This window comes from Sprattus sprattus (assembly GCF_963457725.1).
Source record: "Sprattus sprattus genome assembly, chromosome: 5".
NCBI classification, from domain to species: Eukaryota; Metazoa; Chordata; class Actinopteri; order Clupeiformes; family Clupeidae; genus Sprattus; species Sprattus sprattus.
Window position 1 is genome coordinate 1,771,769 of NC_137924.1, and position 15,909 is coordinate 1,787,677.

General features: G+C 40.4%; 1 protein-coding gene across 1 annotated transcript; it reads left to right on the forward strand.

Moving 5' to 3' along the window:
- Positions 1–804: 804 nt before the first annotated feature.
- Positions 805–9,354, forward strand: LOC308365552 (interferon-induced very large GTPase 1-like; the record flags this gene model as incomplete). The annotated part of the gene is made up of 3 exons (XM_080839021.1): positions 805–1,360; positions 1,493–1,582; positions 4,670–9,354. The coding sequence occupies 3 exons, from the start codon at positions 805–807 to the stop codon at positions 9,352–9,354; spliced, it is 5,331 nt and encodes a 1,776-aa protein (XP_080695147.1).
- Between the last annotated feature and the right edge of the window lie 6,555 nt (positions 9,355–15,909).

Below are 15,909 nucleotides of genomic sequence, written 5' to 3' on the forward strand. Positions count from 1 at the left end.
CCTGTTCAAGAGAGTTTCAGACGGAGACGTTCAGCATTGTGGGCCACAGGCTTTTGAAACACACTGAGCCTGCGGCATTTGTTTGCCAATGGTTTTTCCTTCAGCACAGACGGACCGTCGGAAGTTTTGTTAAATCACACAGACCGTAAGAGCAATATTCCACGACGGTCGGATTTACGGATGCCAGTTTACCACACGGATTAATGAGCTGCCTGTTTCTTTTGATGGACATAATTTCATACTGGACAATGGACAATGGCACATTTGTTGGTCTGTATGTTGTTACTTGATGGAAGACAATTTGTTCACGTACTTTTGGTGATGGTTGTGAAATAAGAAACTATTGAAATGAACTATTGAGTTTGAGATTTTGTTTGACGGCAAATCACACATGATGAACACGTGACCTATACATAACATGGGGGCTCGTCCGGGATCTGTACCATTAGTAATGAGTTTGTTTGCATTGTGTGTAATACTATGAATCTGTTTGAAAAACACGTGTTTGTGATTTAGCCTAAGTGAGACTTTTTGTGATTAGTCATGGCAGAGGCTGTGCGAAAGTTTGTTGTGTTACCAACTGCTTATGAGTTGAAAAGGCTGGTGGCTGATGAGCGAGAAAAATTCGAATTGGAGAAATTAAGAACAGAAAGAGAATGGGCTGCTGAGCGAAACAAATTCGAATTGGAGAAATTAAAAAGAGAACTGGCTGCTGAGCGAGAAGAGAGAAAATTGATATTGCAGAAATTAAGATTAGAACTTGATAATGAAGAAAAAGAGAGAGAGCGAGAGGAAATGTTGGAAATGGCAAAATTTGAGCTGGAAAGAAAGAAACTGAAAACGCAAGTTGAGATGGTTAAACAAGCCATTTTGACAGTTTATGAGTTAGTTCCAGAGGCCGAACCTATTGCTCTGGTGAAGGCTGTAAAAGAAATGCCAATGGGGATTGGTTCAAGTGAATCCTCGTGTTCTTATGAGGCCAAACAGGCTGAGTCGTCCGATCTTCTGAGGGAAGAGTTCCTTCCCGTCGTGTATGAGGAAATGGTTTCCCTAAATGAAAATTCTACTCCTCGACCCATTCGAATTATAAGCGATACTGGGACTTCCAGGTCGCTCTTGTTGAAAGAGGCATTGACCTCCTGTGAAAGTGAAGTCACTGAAATTGGAGACTTTACTCCTGTGCAGGGTATTGAGGGGAGAATTGTTGTTGTGACTTCTCAGAAAATCACTGAGGAGGAGTCTAATTTGGAGACAGGTTTAGTGACTCGAGCTAGGGCTAAAAAGGCCAAAGCAGAGGAGGGCTCAGTGCAATCTAGCACTTTGTTGAAAATCAACCATGATCTTTCTGGCGGCAAGTCCAGTGAGAGTTTATATTTTGATGAATTATCCGACACTTTTCTTATACCAGTCTTTGAGCAGGACTTGGGCAGTTCGCCGTTAGAGTCAGGTGAAGAATATTCACATGTGTCTGTCATGTCTTTATCGAGAATAGAGCTGTTCAAAGAGCAAAGCTGTGATCCTGAAATTGCAGAGTTGAGCGAAGAAGCTTTTTCTGATGACAAGATTGTCAAAGTGCCAGGGGGTTGGTACCCAAAAGATGGGGTTTGGTTGAGGAAAGGGCGTCCCCCTGATATCCCTGCCATGACAGTGATGCTGTTGAGCATCCTTTTGCTTATTTTCTTGGCCCTGATTCGGGCTCTTCAGAAATGTTATGTTTTTTGCCATGAATGCCAAGAACCACTGGTTGTATACTGTACTTTAATCTAATGGAAATATGTAATATGATTGATGACAAATGATGGCTAGACTTGTTTGAAAATTTTGATCTATTAGATCAAATATTTTCCCTTTTAAGGGGGAAGGTGTGATGTACAAGCACACTTATCTATTATTTCTACTTTGTATATTTATTGTCACATGATTATATTTGTTGTGTTGTCATGAAATCGCGGGTCTGAGTTGAAACACTATAACAAAAACTTTTAGTTTGACGCGTGAAGAGGCGTCATGCCAGGTCAACCGAGGTCATAGGTCGATCTCAGAAGGGGATTTAAACCTGTCCGGAAGTATCATGCGAGAGATGATGCCTTGGAGACGTGTTTATGGAAGATGGAGACGGTCAGCGTTTTTGCCACCTGTTCAAGAGAGTTTCAGACGGAGACGTTCAGCATTGTGGGCCACAGGCTTTTGAAACACACTGAGCCTGCGGCATTTGTTTGCCAATGGTTTTTCCTTCAGCACAGACGGACCGTCGGAAGTTTTGTTAAATCACACAGACCGTAAGAGCAATATTCCACGACGGTCGGATTTACGGATGCCAGTTTACCACACGGATTAATGAGCTGCCTGTTTCTTTTGATGGACATAATTTCATACTGGACAATGGACAATGGCACATTTGTTGGTCTGTATGTTGTTACTTGATGGAAGACAATTTGTTCACGTACTTTTGGTGATGGTTGTGAAATAAGAAACTATTGAAATGAACTATTGAGTTTGAGATTTTGTTTGACGGCAAATCACACATGATGAACACGTGACCTATACATAACAGGGCCAAAACGCGTGGTTCTCCCGCACAATTTCTCAACGTGTGCCTTTCATATTGACATAGGTTTAGAGCGCTGGGGCTCCAAATATGATCTGCAGGAAAAGCAGAGTTGTAAAACGAATAAAGGAGGCAGCAGGCAAGGAAATGACATGGAATCATTGTTTCATACACCGCCAGGCATTGGCATGCAATGGTATAGCGCCCTCCCTCGACAAAACACTGGGCAAAGTTATTCGCGTTGTAAACTTCATTAAGGCCAGCGGCCCAGCGCACTTAACAACCGGCTGTTCGATCAACTGTGCACTGACATGGGAGCAGATCACACGCACTTACTGTTTCACACTGAAGTGCGGTGGTTGTCCAAAGACAGAGTTTTGTCCAGATTCTATGAACTTAGACATGAAATTCATGCATCCCTTATCCAGAAAAAGCCCCCTCTTGCCGAATTATTCACTGATGATTGGCTTCTCAATTTGTCTTATCTGGCCGATATCTTTTCATCCCTCAACAAACTGAACTTTAAATTACACGGACGTCACGACAACGTTCAGGCTTTCCATAGGCCCACCTATCCTATTAGCAATGTTGAAATGTTAAGACACGTTTTGAATCATTTGTATTCATATTTTCTTCCAATATTGCTGGTGTAGGCCTATGTTTGAATGTTGAAAAGAGGAAGAAATGGGCTATCCTTTTTTTTACAATAGCCAATGTCCAAATAAGCAAGGTTTCCTTAGCAATAAGGAAACCTTATTTATTTTCCTGTAATATTGCTAGTTCAATTGCATTGCTTTTCATTGTTTCAAACTTAATAATTGTAATAGTTGTTCAGAGTGAAGTAATCACTCAGTCTGAGATATCTTATTTACAATGGCAGTAGGCCTTCAAGTTCTGAAATAACAATAATAATATAATATCCTCATTAATGCTTAATAATGGTCAAATCCACCTTTATTTTGTTATTTACGAATAATGTCTATTGGCTTGGGTCGCGAAGGCTTGTGACTTTAAAAATATGGGTCCCCTGAAAAAAAGTTTGGGAAACACTTTGCTAAATGACTGAATGTGAATCGCTATGTGGCAGCAATTAAACATTTTACCGAACAAGGGCAATGTTTGAAAAAACGCCACAGGCCTACTCAGTTACCTGGGAGTTTCTGTGTCTTTCAAAAGTAAACATCAACGTCAAGGCGAAGTGTAGTGTGGGAGCATTCTGATTAAAGAAAAACTGCAAAGCTGTGTATAAGTACAACTCGTCCACAACTCAAATGATGTACCACTTGAATAACGCACATCCGACCCTGGTTGGTGACAGTACACAACTAAGTAAGTATTAAACATTTGGAACCAACCATATTTATCAGCAATGTTGGAAATAGCTTGCCATACTACCAGACTCCATCACTTAGCTTACCGTGGCTAAGTTAGCATCCCCACCTAACCTAGGTTTGCGGGCGAACTTGGCCTGAAGGATTCCGAAAACAGTTAGTTACTAGTTTGCAATGCCTTCCAGGGTTATTGTTTCTGGTTACAAAACCAGGGAATGATGTAGCTTGAAATTGGCACTAATCAGTTTGTCAAGAATCATCTTAAAAGTTGTCGCTTACTATCAGCTGTTATTCTAAGCTCCCGGACTTGTAGGTTTAGGGCTTAACTATTAATATTTTCATTACCGGTGAAGTGAATGGCTTGTCGATAATACTGTTACTTGTTGTTTTAATGGAGCTTTGTTAATTAGCCTAATTCATTGTTAGGTAGGCTTAACACTCACAGCCTCTTTCTCGAGAGAAAAAGAAGTTGTGTTCATGAGCACCGGCTTCTAGCTGTCGGGAATATCGATTTAAAAGTTAAAAAGGGTATCATAAGGAGCAGGAATCCATCAAAGTGTATCACAGGTATCAAGAAAGGTGAAAGGGGGAAAAAAGTATCTCCTAGGAGAGAGTCAAGTTGAAATTATATCAAAATAAAAGTATAATACTTACAAACGTATTTCCCTCCATTTATCTCCATTCTATGATATCCAATATTAACCATTCCATTTGATTAACTTATTTAGGTGGGTTACACAATGCAATCCAGTAACCCAGTACAAACAGCCAATTTTTTTTTTACCCCCAGAACACCACCTCCCTAAGCTGCTGTCAACCTTGGGCCTGGGAGATCTTCTTGGAGGGAAACTTACACTCAGCTCAGTGCTGGAGATCAACAGTAACACAGTGTCTGACAAACCAACACAAAGTATGGAGCAGCTACCATGGGCATTCCTAAGGAATCTGATGATGTCCAATTTAAATGCAAGAAATATCAAATGTGCACAAGATGTGCATGATTGTAGTTTCATTGATGTTAATAATGATTCTGATGCCATAAATCCTCTAGATTTGACCACTGCTCTTTTCCACTGCTCAGATCCTTTCCTCCAGCAGGAAATGGTCTCCAAAATGTCAATGTGCCAGTTTGCTCTTCCTTTGCTGCTGCCAAACTGTGACACACAGCAGAGCACTTTGATGCTGTGGGCCATGAGAGACCTGGTTAAAAAGTTCAGACCTCACTCTCTAGCAGGTGACAGGACATTTGTAGAGGGCAGGATCGTAGAAATGGACATCCCCATGGTGTCTTTTGTTAGGCTAGGAGAGAGCAGTCTGCCCAAATCTCAAACTCTGAACAAGTTGGTCAGTAATCCTCATCAGCACAACGACACATTTGTTCACTGTGACATGGAGTGTGGTGATGTGCCCAGGACAATCTCAGATGGTCTGGTTGAAGTCAGCTGGTACCTACCCTGTGGGAACACAAACATTGACATGTTCAAAGAGTCAGTGGCCATAGTTAATATGAGAGGTGATGGCAGGTTGTTCCAGACCCAGATGTCCTTCCTGTTACAGACCTCAGCTGCAGTTTTCATCTTCAGTGATGACCTAGAGGGAGACCTTAGCACTCTGAACAACAGAGAGAGCAGTGCTGAGCTGTTCCTGGTCACCAGTAAGACCTTCAACATGAAGACACTCAGTGATATATGCATGAAGCACAAGGTGAAGGAGAGCAATGTGATCATCAAGAAAAAGAAGAATGATGCAGAGTTTGTAAAAAAATTGCGTTTCCATGTGAGTGAAGCCATCGGAAAGAATCAAATTAAAATGAAGGTGGAAGACATGGCAGCTGTTGCTCGACGTATTGGTATTGTGGTTGATGAGGACTGCACTGAGTGTACAAATGGTAGAAGAAATGCTGAAGGCATCACTGGAAAAATTACGGATGTAGTGAAATTCAAGAAAGACCAGTTGCCTTTACATGGTGAAATATGGAAGCAAATCAGTCAAATAGAAAAAGAGAACTACAGAATGCGTAAAGCAGACAAAGACATTGAGGGTTACAGGAGTTCACTCAAAATCAAAGAAACAAAACTCAGAAAGGAACAGCAGCAGAAGGCTGTCTCAGAGGCCATGGGGAAATTCACTGCTGGAATCTCAGAGTCAGGAACACAGCGTCTCTACTTCCTGAAGTGGCTGAAGACTCAGCTTGACAACCTCTCGAGACATAACCTTTCTGCACTGAGACAGCAGTACAAAGACTGCTGTAGAAACACACCACAGGATAAGAAGCTGATTGCAGACTTAGATGAGCAAATCTCCAACTGCTCGTTGGGTCCTGAGCACTTCTTCCGTGAGCTGGGACAGATTTATGAGTGTGCTTGCTCCCTTCCAGTAAGCAACCCAGCCCGAAAACAAGTCCAGCACCTACCTGCTCTGTGTGCTCAGATGCTGCTGGACGGGTTTCCAGTTGAGCTGGTCGATGGAGATGCATCAAACATCCCAATGAAGTGGATAAAAGAGGTCCTGACTCAACTACATCAGCTGGTGGACACCAACAGTACGATCCTGGTGTTGACTGTGCTGGGAGTGCAAAGCACTGGGAAGTCCACCCTTCTTAACACCATGTTTGGAGTGCAGTTTGCAGTCAGCAGTGGAAGATGCACCAGAGGAGCCTTCATGCTGCTGATTAAAGTCTCTGAGGAACTAAGATCTGAGCTCAAGTGTGACTTCATCATGGTCATTGACACAGAGGGCTTAAAATCACCTGAGCTGGCAGCATTGGAGACAAGCTATGAACACGACAACGAATTAGCAACACTGGTCATAGGGCTCAGTGACCTCACCATCATTAATATTGCCATGGAGAACTCCACAGAGATGAAGGACATTCTGCAGATTGCGGTTCACGCCTTTCTCAGGATGAAGCAGATTGGGAAGAAGCCCAGATGTCTGTTTGTGCATCAGAACGTGTCAGACATGTCTGCTCATGACAGCAACATGAGAGACAGGAAGAAGCTGATGGAGCAACTGGATGAGATGACCAAAGCAGCAGCTAAAATGGAGAAGAAATTACATTATACAAAGTTCACTGATGTGATGGACTACGATCCTGACAAAGACAGCTACTACATCCCTGGACTTTGGCATGGGACTCCCCCAATGGCCCCAGTGAATGCTGGCTACACTGAAGCTGTCTATGAACTCAAGAAGAGTTTAATTGGCTCCTTACAAACATCTAATGACTCCAAGGCTAATCACGTCATGGCTAATGACGCAACAGAGTTCCTCAGGTGGACAGAGAGTTTGTGGAATGCTGTGAAATTTGAGAACTTCATCTTTAATTTCAGAAACAGTTTGGTGGCAGATGCATATTCAGATTTATGCACTCAGTACAACACTTGGGAGTGGTCTTTCCAATCTGAGATGAACAACTGGCTTATAACCAAGGAAACAATGATATCCAATTTTGGAGTGACCGAAAAGAATGTACAAATTAATGGTTTACGTACCAGGCTCAGAGAGTGGATACATGAGGCATCAAAGAAGCTGTGTGCAGGAGAACAGACAATCCTGTCCAACCTTGATGAATACTTTCAGAAAAAGGACAGCAAAGTCCGTTTAGTAGAGAAATACAGACAGGACTTCCGAACAAGTGCCAACTCTCTCAGACAACAGATAGAAAATTCTATAAAACACTCTTTGGAGAAGGCTGTTGGATTCAGAGAGGGAATGGAAAAGGTGAATAAAATCAAGGACAGGGAAATGGATATAATTGAGAAAAAGGTCTGTGAGTTGCTTAAAGAGTGTAGAGAGAGAAAAGCAGATTTATCTGAGGTTGGACTCACCAGCGAATTTGAGAAAATGTGGGATGGAATCACATCTGAGCTATCTGCAGTCAGAATGCCAGAGATAGATGTTTATCAGGATGTGCACCATCTGCTCAGGTCAAATCTAAGTTCTAAGGGTGGACATGTCTTGCAAATGCTCTACACAGTAGACCTGAGATCTAGGGGACAGGGGAAATTCATTGTTAAAACTGAATGGTTTGCAGGTTGGAAGAGATGGCTTAGTGCCCTAACACATATGGATAAGAATCACTTAATTGCTGAAATCCAAGAGATTTGTGACTGTAACATCAGACACTGTGACAGTCTTATTTCAGATCAGATATGCGTCATGAATAGAAGCAACACAGATTACCATGAAACGTACATCAGAGACCTCCTCAAGGCTGTTGATGACCAGGTGAAAGATCATCATCAGATTAGTGATGAATGTGAAACTAATCTTAAGGTTCATGTCTGTGGCCGTGCAGCAAAGCTCTTCCAGCAAACACACAAGGAATTCAATGCCCGCAACGACCCACAGAATCGTCTGATGGAGTCTAAACTCATATTTCAGGAGAAATTCTTAGAATCGTTCAGTGAAAAAGATCAGTGCCAGAAGAGAGCCAAACAATTCACAGAGACCTGTGTGAGGCCAGCAGTTGAGGACTATGTGTCTAAACATCTTGGGTTGGCAATCGCAAATCAAATGAAGATGGGAGATGGCGGAGTGTCCTACAGCACACGGACTCACTTCCTTTATGACCTTTTAAAGCAGCTGCTCGATGAGGACTTTCAGAAGTACAAGGAGTACACCAGATCATATGGAACATTTGTGAAAAACTGGATAAAAGAACAAATCATCAAGAAAATGTCATCAGGTGAACAGATGCAAACATTAGAGACAAACCTCCTTTCTGAGATTGTAAAGAAAATAACTGCCAAGATCACCGGCATCTCTAAGGACACGGACATAAAGGTTTTCATTCCACAGTTCTGCTCTGAACTTAAGGATCAGCTGGTCTTCCCAAGAGATGCTTTAGACACATTTTTAATTCTCATCAACACCAAGACAGACCAGTTTGCCATCAACCTCAAGGAGTTTATTGAGGAAATGGAATTGCATTTAGCAAAGGGGTATGTAAACAAAACAGGCATATCACACATCACTGAAATAATTACACAGCTGCCCTCTAAGCCCCATGAGCTGCTCTTCACCAGACTGTGTGGGTGTGGGGAACAGTGTCCCTTCTGTCGGACACCCTGTGAAGCAGGAGGTCAAGACCACAAAACACACTTCTCCAGCATGCACCGATCTCAAGGACTTGGCCGATACAGGTTTGAGGGCACCAAAAAGTTGGTAACTGATATCTGCACAACTGCTGTGATCAGTGAACTAACATTTAAGAGTTCTGAAACCAAAGGAGAGTATCACCCCTACAAGCAGTACAGGGACATCTACCCCAATTGGGAGATAACGGGAGACCCAAGCATGGAGTCCTCAGACTACTGGAAATATGTTCTGATGAAATATAATCAGGAATTTGCTAAACATGATGATGCTTTGCCTGCAGACATTCCACCTGCCTGGAAAGAGTTGAAGTCATCCGATGCCGAAATAGGCTTAAGGAAGTCATTCAACATGGGCGCAGACAAATCTAAATAAGTGTGTCCAAACTTGCAGATCAAATGATGACATTTAGACAGTTAGACTTCCATCATAAGTAGTGCACTTAGAATTAGAAATCATTTGGCACTAGCTAAAGTAATGAATAAGGCTATCATGGCTTCAAGACATATCTTTCAGACATGGAGCTGCTCCTGCCAGATGAGCAAAAAAAAAACAAAAAAACAGAAAATGTGCATCAAGGTTAAGATAGTACAAGCCAGGCTTCAAGCATTCATCTCTTGCTTTCAAACAAAGTTCATTCAGAAGAGTGACACTTTTTTTCAACAACTCCTTGCAACATATATCTATTTTGAAAAGATTCAAACTGACTCCTGAGAAAGAGGCCCATTGGTCTCAATTTATTTCTTTTTTTTCTTTTTGTATCCATTATCATTAGCTTTTAGCAAATCTGTTTTGTGACCCTTAAGGTTGGATGACCAACTTCCCTTCGGTACTCTTGGGGGATTTTGAGTAAATTGTTGACTTGGTTCAGTTGCTTGCAATTAGTAGTAAAGTACCACACACACTGCACAAACATACAGTGGGGAAAATAAGTATTTGAACCCCTGCCGACTTCGCAAGTTTGGCCACTTGCAAAGAAATGTGTGATCTAGAATTTTAATGGTAGGTGTATTTTAACAGTGAGAAACAGAATATCAACAAAAAAAACAGAAAACTGCATTTTATAAGATTTATGACTTTATTTGCATTTGATGCAAAAAATAAGTATTTGAACCCAAACAAACAGCAAGAATTCTGGCTCCCAATGGCCAGTTATGTGCCCAAAAAGCACACAGATTAGTCCTCATTAGGTCTAACAAGGTATACCTGATCTCAACTGGTGACCTGTTTAAAAGAAACCTGTCCAAAGAATCATACTTCATACCTTCAACCTCACCACCATGGGCAAGACCAAAGAGCTGTCCAAGGACGTCAGAGATAAGATTGTAGACCTGCACAAGGCTGGAATGGGCTACAAAACCACCGGCAAGCAGCTTGGTGAGAAGCAGATAACTATTGGTGCGATTATTCATAAATGGAAGCAACACCAAACAACTGTCACCCGCTCTAAGTCTGGGGCTCCATGCAAGATATCCCCTCGTGCGGAATCAGTGATCATTCGAAAGGTGCAGAATAACCCCAGAACTACACAGGGGGAGCTTGTGAATGATCTCAAGGCAGCTGGGACCAGAGTCACCAAGAAAACCATTGGCAACACACCATGCCGTAATTTTTTGAAGTACTGCAGCACTCGCAAGGTCCCCCTGCTCAAGGAAGCGCATGTACAGGGCCATCTGAAGTTTACCATTGCACACTTGAATGATTCTACAGAGGATTGGGAGACAGAATGTGGTCAGATGATACCAAAATCAAGCTCTTTGGCATCAACTCGACTTGCCGTGTTTGACGGGGGGGGAATGCTGAATATGACCCCAAGAGTACATCATACCCACCATCAAGCATGGAGGTGGAAACATTATGCTTTGGGGCTGTTTCTCTGCCAAGGGTACAGGACGACTCCACCGCATCAAGGGGACTATGGATGGGGCCATGTAACGTGGGATATTGGGCTTGAACCTCATTCCCTCATTCCCTTCCATTGAAAACACAACCTTAAAGATTTGGAGAGGACCTGGAAAGAGGAGTGGACCAAAGTCCCTCCTGAGATGTTTGTAAACCTGGTGACCAAGTACAAGAAACGTCTGACGTCTGTGCTTGCCAATAAGGGTTATTCCACCAAGTACTAAATCATTTTTGTCAGTCAGTTTGGGGGTTCAAATACTTATTTTTTGCATCAAATGCAAATAAAGTCATAAATGTTATAAAATGCATTTTTCTGGATTTTTTTGTTGATATTCTGTTTCTCACTGTTAATATACACCTACCGTCCGTTACAATTCTAGATCACACATTTCTTTGCAAGTGGCCAAACTTGTGAAATCGCAAGGGGTTCAAATACTTATTTTCCCCACTGTACATACACACACACACTCACACACTCACACACACACACGCACACACACTCACACACACACACACACACACACACACACTCACACACACACAGACATAATAGTTCAGTACCTCATTCCTTTCTTTTCTGTTCAAGTGTTTTCATCATGAAGTGAATACATTGCCTTTTATTTTTGCTTTTTTTAATACAGGGTTGAAATTATTTTAACATTTTAAATTATCTTCTCTTCATTTTGTTTTGAGGTCACTAGTTAATAGTTTGATTATTATTGTCATGTTGTTATTATATTATCACTTTTTCAAATGGGTGAATTTGGATCTCTGTTTAGGTTGAGTGACCACCTTTCATTATGAAATTAATACATTTCTGATGTAACCACAGCAATGGCCTTCAATCAACCCAATTTAATTCATATTTTGTGTTATTGACACCAAGTATGCTTAATACCTTATACCTTCATAGATACTAATGTCTTTCTTTATTAATTGTGTTTGGGGCTTACTATGTAATGGCAGATTAACCATATGGTGTTAGGATAGCAGTTTAAACGTGCATTTCTAGCTAGCGGAATAAGGGGTTATTTATACAGAATTATTTGCTCTTTAAACTCTCAAGCTTTCTATTCCACATCAGTCATAATACAAAGATGATTAATCCGCAGTGGCATATTATTCAATGATCCTGTAACAAGACACTGACATGTATTCAATAAATGGCACAGCAATCATATTTGTGTGATTTCTATATTTTTCTTAGTTTTGTTTTGAATTAACATATGTATATATATGTGTGTGTGTGTGTGTGTTTGTGTGTGTGTATCTATATGATTCAAACATTATAACATACAATACTCAGTAGTATACTATGGCCGGTAGATCAGTTCCTTAATTCTCAAATACATGTCACACTACTCATGATAATGATATGTGTGTGAGTTGATGAGTTAGATAGTGTGAATTTGTGTTCTTGTGACCTTTAAATAAGTTGGATGATATGTGTGTGTAGATCTCTAGATCAATAGGATGGTGTTGTGTGTTTGTGTGTGTGTGTGTGTGTGTGTGTGTGTGTGTGTGTGTGTGTGTGTGTAGATCTTGTTGGACATTTTCATATGAATGAGGAATGGATGTGCCAGATACCTGTTGAATTAGTGTAATGGTTATACCTGGGTTACATTTCAGATGAGGCTGAGGGCCTGTTTACTAACATTGCGACAGCAGCTTAATCTGCGCCTTTGCCAAAGCGCAAATACCACACGGTATTCTATTTATCAAACAAGAACGTCGTCGTGTCATTAGCGACTAACCCGCAAGTTCATATTCACACATATTAACATGAGTTTGTCACACACAGGCAACTGCAAACTGTTAAGATGGTTCCCTAAGCTAGAGATAGCTAGGATAGGTAATAGCCAGGTTAACTGCCCATATCATCCCGCTAAATAGTCTGGTAGGAATACACAACACCCCTTACTTTAAAACGGTGTATTCCAACATTGAAAACCATGCTTTTCAAAAACGCTGCCCTCGGCGGACACATTTGAAAACTGGAGTTGTAGTATGACAAGTACTTTTCCTGAATAGATAGGCTACGTGTTACTCCTACGCAGAAGGCGAGCACTGTATCCGGTGTGCTTGAACTATGGGATGGAAATACGGTTTGAAAGTATACCATGCAAAGAGCGGCGATTATGGGCCAGACGTTTCAAATTTCTCGCACAGACATAGTTTTCATTTAGTAGTTTATATGTCATGCTTAAACACCTCTTGGTTCATTACTTATACATACACAGGATAACTTTACGCATCTCCTCCCATCTCTTTGCGACTAACACCCACTTTCCCTTTGTACACTCCCAGCAGCGGTAATCTAAATTGCGCCTCCTTTGTAAATACGATTTTATGTTTTCACCCGCTATTTTACGCCTAATATGGGCGCAATCCTGTTAGTAAATGAGGCCCTGAGAGTCCAAAGAAGAGGGCGAAGCCTTAGGTGACCTTGGGTAAATAATGTGTGTGGTAGCCTATTAGGTGCCAGAGACATCTTTTGATTTGTTTGGGGTCAGAATGGGAGGTCAGGTTTAATTGGCTTCAACCAAGCAAAGCAAAGATGGGAGGTGCTAAGGTTACGTTTAAAAATGTTGGCACTTAGGTATTCTAGCAGATGTAATTTCCTGTATTCATCTCTTTACTGTGGCTTAATTTTCTGCAGTAAAACTGTTTGAACAACACGTCCTTTGAGCTTCTGATTGTGAAAATTGTTTAAGACTTATAATTGACCACCACATATTTGCCACACCTCGACGTGATTGGAAACAGGATGTTGGATTAATTGTTGAAACGTGACCTGAATCAACTTGTATTCAAAGCAGGTAAGCAGGTAAGCAGGTAAGCAGGTTTCGTTAATTGATTCATGTTCACGTGGAAGGCAATATAGTCCCGTAAGAGTCCTCCAAAAACAAACTACAGAATCAGCTTTGGACGTGATGTTCTAATGGAATAGTCAGAATGAATTGGATTGCAACCAGATCAGATTAAAGGTACAAGGTTTGAAAATCATGTTAAGGTTGGCAAAATCATTCTAGCGTTTAAAAACGGCTGTGTAAAATTCAGTTTGCAGACCAGTGGAAAGAAACTGTTAAGGGTTAAAATCCAGCTTGCTAAGGTGTGGAATTAAACGGTGGGGTAAAAGCCAGTTTGCAGATCTGTGGAAAGAAACTGTTGGGTTACATTTAATTTCCGGGATAAACGGGTAGTTGATTTAATATTTTAAGATCAGTTCACAGTTTATGAAACTGGAAAATGGCTGCGCGCTTGGTGGTCGTGTTTGTTGTTTGGTACCTTTTTTTTTGTAAATGTGTTACAGGTTTTGGTGCACTGCAAAAAATGACCAATAATGAGCTAAATGTTCTTTTTACAAGCAAAAATATCTGCCAGTGCAGCAAGATAATCACACTTGATTTCTTGAAACAAGAATAAGATTTCTTTAAAACAAAAAAACATTTCTTGAAACAAGAAAAAGAAATCCAGAAAATAAGACTGCTCAAAATCTCAATATAGGCCTAGACTTCTTGTTTTGAGCAGTCTTGAAGATTTTTGGACTCATTTTAAGATATTTTTTTAATTCTTTCAATAAATAAGGACTTGGATACAAACCAGGTTAAGGCAAATCTGCTCAAAATAAGCCGAGAGAGGATGAAATTCAGATGAAGGTTTTTGTTTTAAGTACATTGAGAATCTCATAATAAAGTAGATAATCTTGTATAAGGAATACTTAAGAGAAATTATCCTGTTCCTAGCAGCCACTAAAAGTCTCTCCACTAGTCTCAACCAACTGACAAAGGAAAAAACTTAAAATTGTAGTTGTCATTGCTTAACATGATCAGTGCACTGAATCTCTGTAGCTAGATATTACAATTAACTAATCTGTATTAGTACTGAGATAGTTTTTCACTAAATCACATGCTAATTAGTAATGACAACTCAAAAGTTTTATTTCAACAGGGATTTTTTTATTATTATTTGCTCAAATCAGAAATGATGGTATACTAAAATAAAAACATTGCAACAAACTTTGCAGCTTCAAAAACAAAAAAGGTCAAAGACCTAAAACATGGTTATCTAGCCAAGGTAATCTATATGGTAATCTATATGTTATCTAGCCAATAAAGGCATCCCAGTCGGCTTTGGACCGTTTAAAGGCTGGGGTTGCATCCCTCTCCAAGGACTTCTGTCTGAAGAATTGACAGGACCGAGGCGATGCATTTCGGATACCTCATGTGCAAGGTGTAGTAGTAAGCCATCACGTACAGCACACTGCAAAAACTGATTTTTAAGAAAGTAAAAAATGCCTCATTTCGAGAAAATTTGTCTTATTTTAAGGCTTAAAAGAAGAAAAAACTTGCCGAGCATATTTCACATAAGAAAAATAGTCTTATTTTGAGAAAATATATCTAACTTTTTCTTAATAAGATTTACCAACTAATATCAAGCTCGATTTAACTAGTAACAAGGTGTGGGCATATTTAGCTAATTATCCCAGCAAAGGAACAAGATTATCTTCCTTATTTTAAGATTGAGACCACGCGCACAACTTCTCAATTTAAGAATCTTAATCGCAATTTATTTCATTTACATGACAAACATGAAAATACAGTTTAACATAACATGACCGTTGACTGATTGGGAAAAAGGTATTTAACAGTTCTGTGTTGCACACTACCTTCTTACCAAATGTATTTCAAAACTTTCCATAACATTGCCAAATTTCCTATAAATAAAATGTATTATTATTATTATTATATCTTATGAGCCACATCTGTTGTAATAGCAGAATAACAGTGTGCCTTTTACAATACATGAGGCTTTGTGTAGCCCAATCACATCCCCAAGGTAATATTTCATAGGGACATAGACCATATCCTTGTGAGTAAAGCTGTAATACGGAGTGAAATCTACAAGGTTATCGACAGATACCAGTTCAGTTGCTTGTGCCAAGTTTGGAATCTCTATTTGATATCATAACAAATGGTGTTGTACGGCATGAACTCAAAACAATACAATGATGAATTAATCACATAG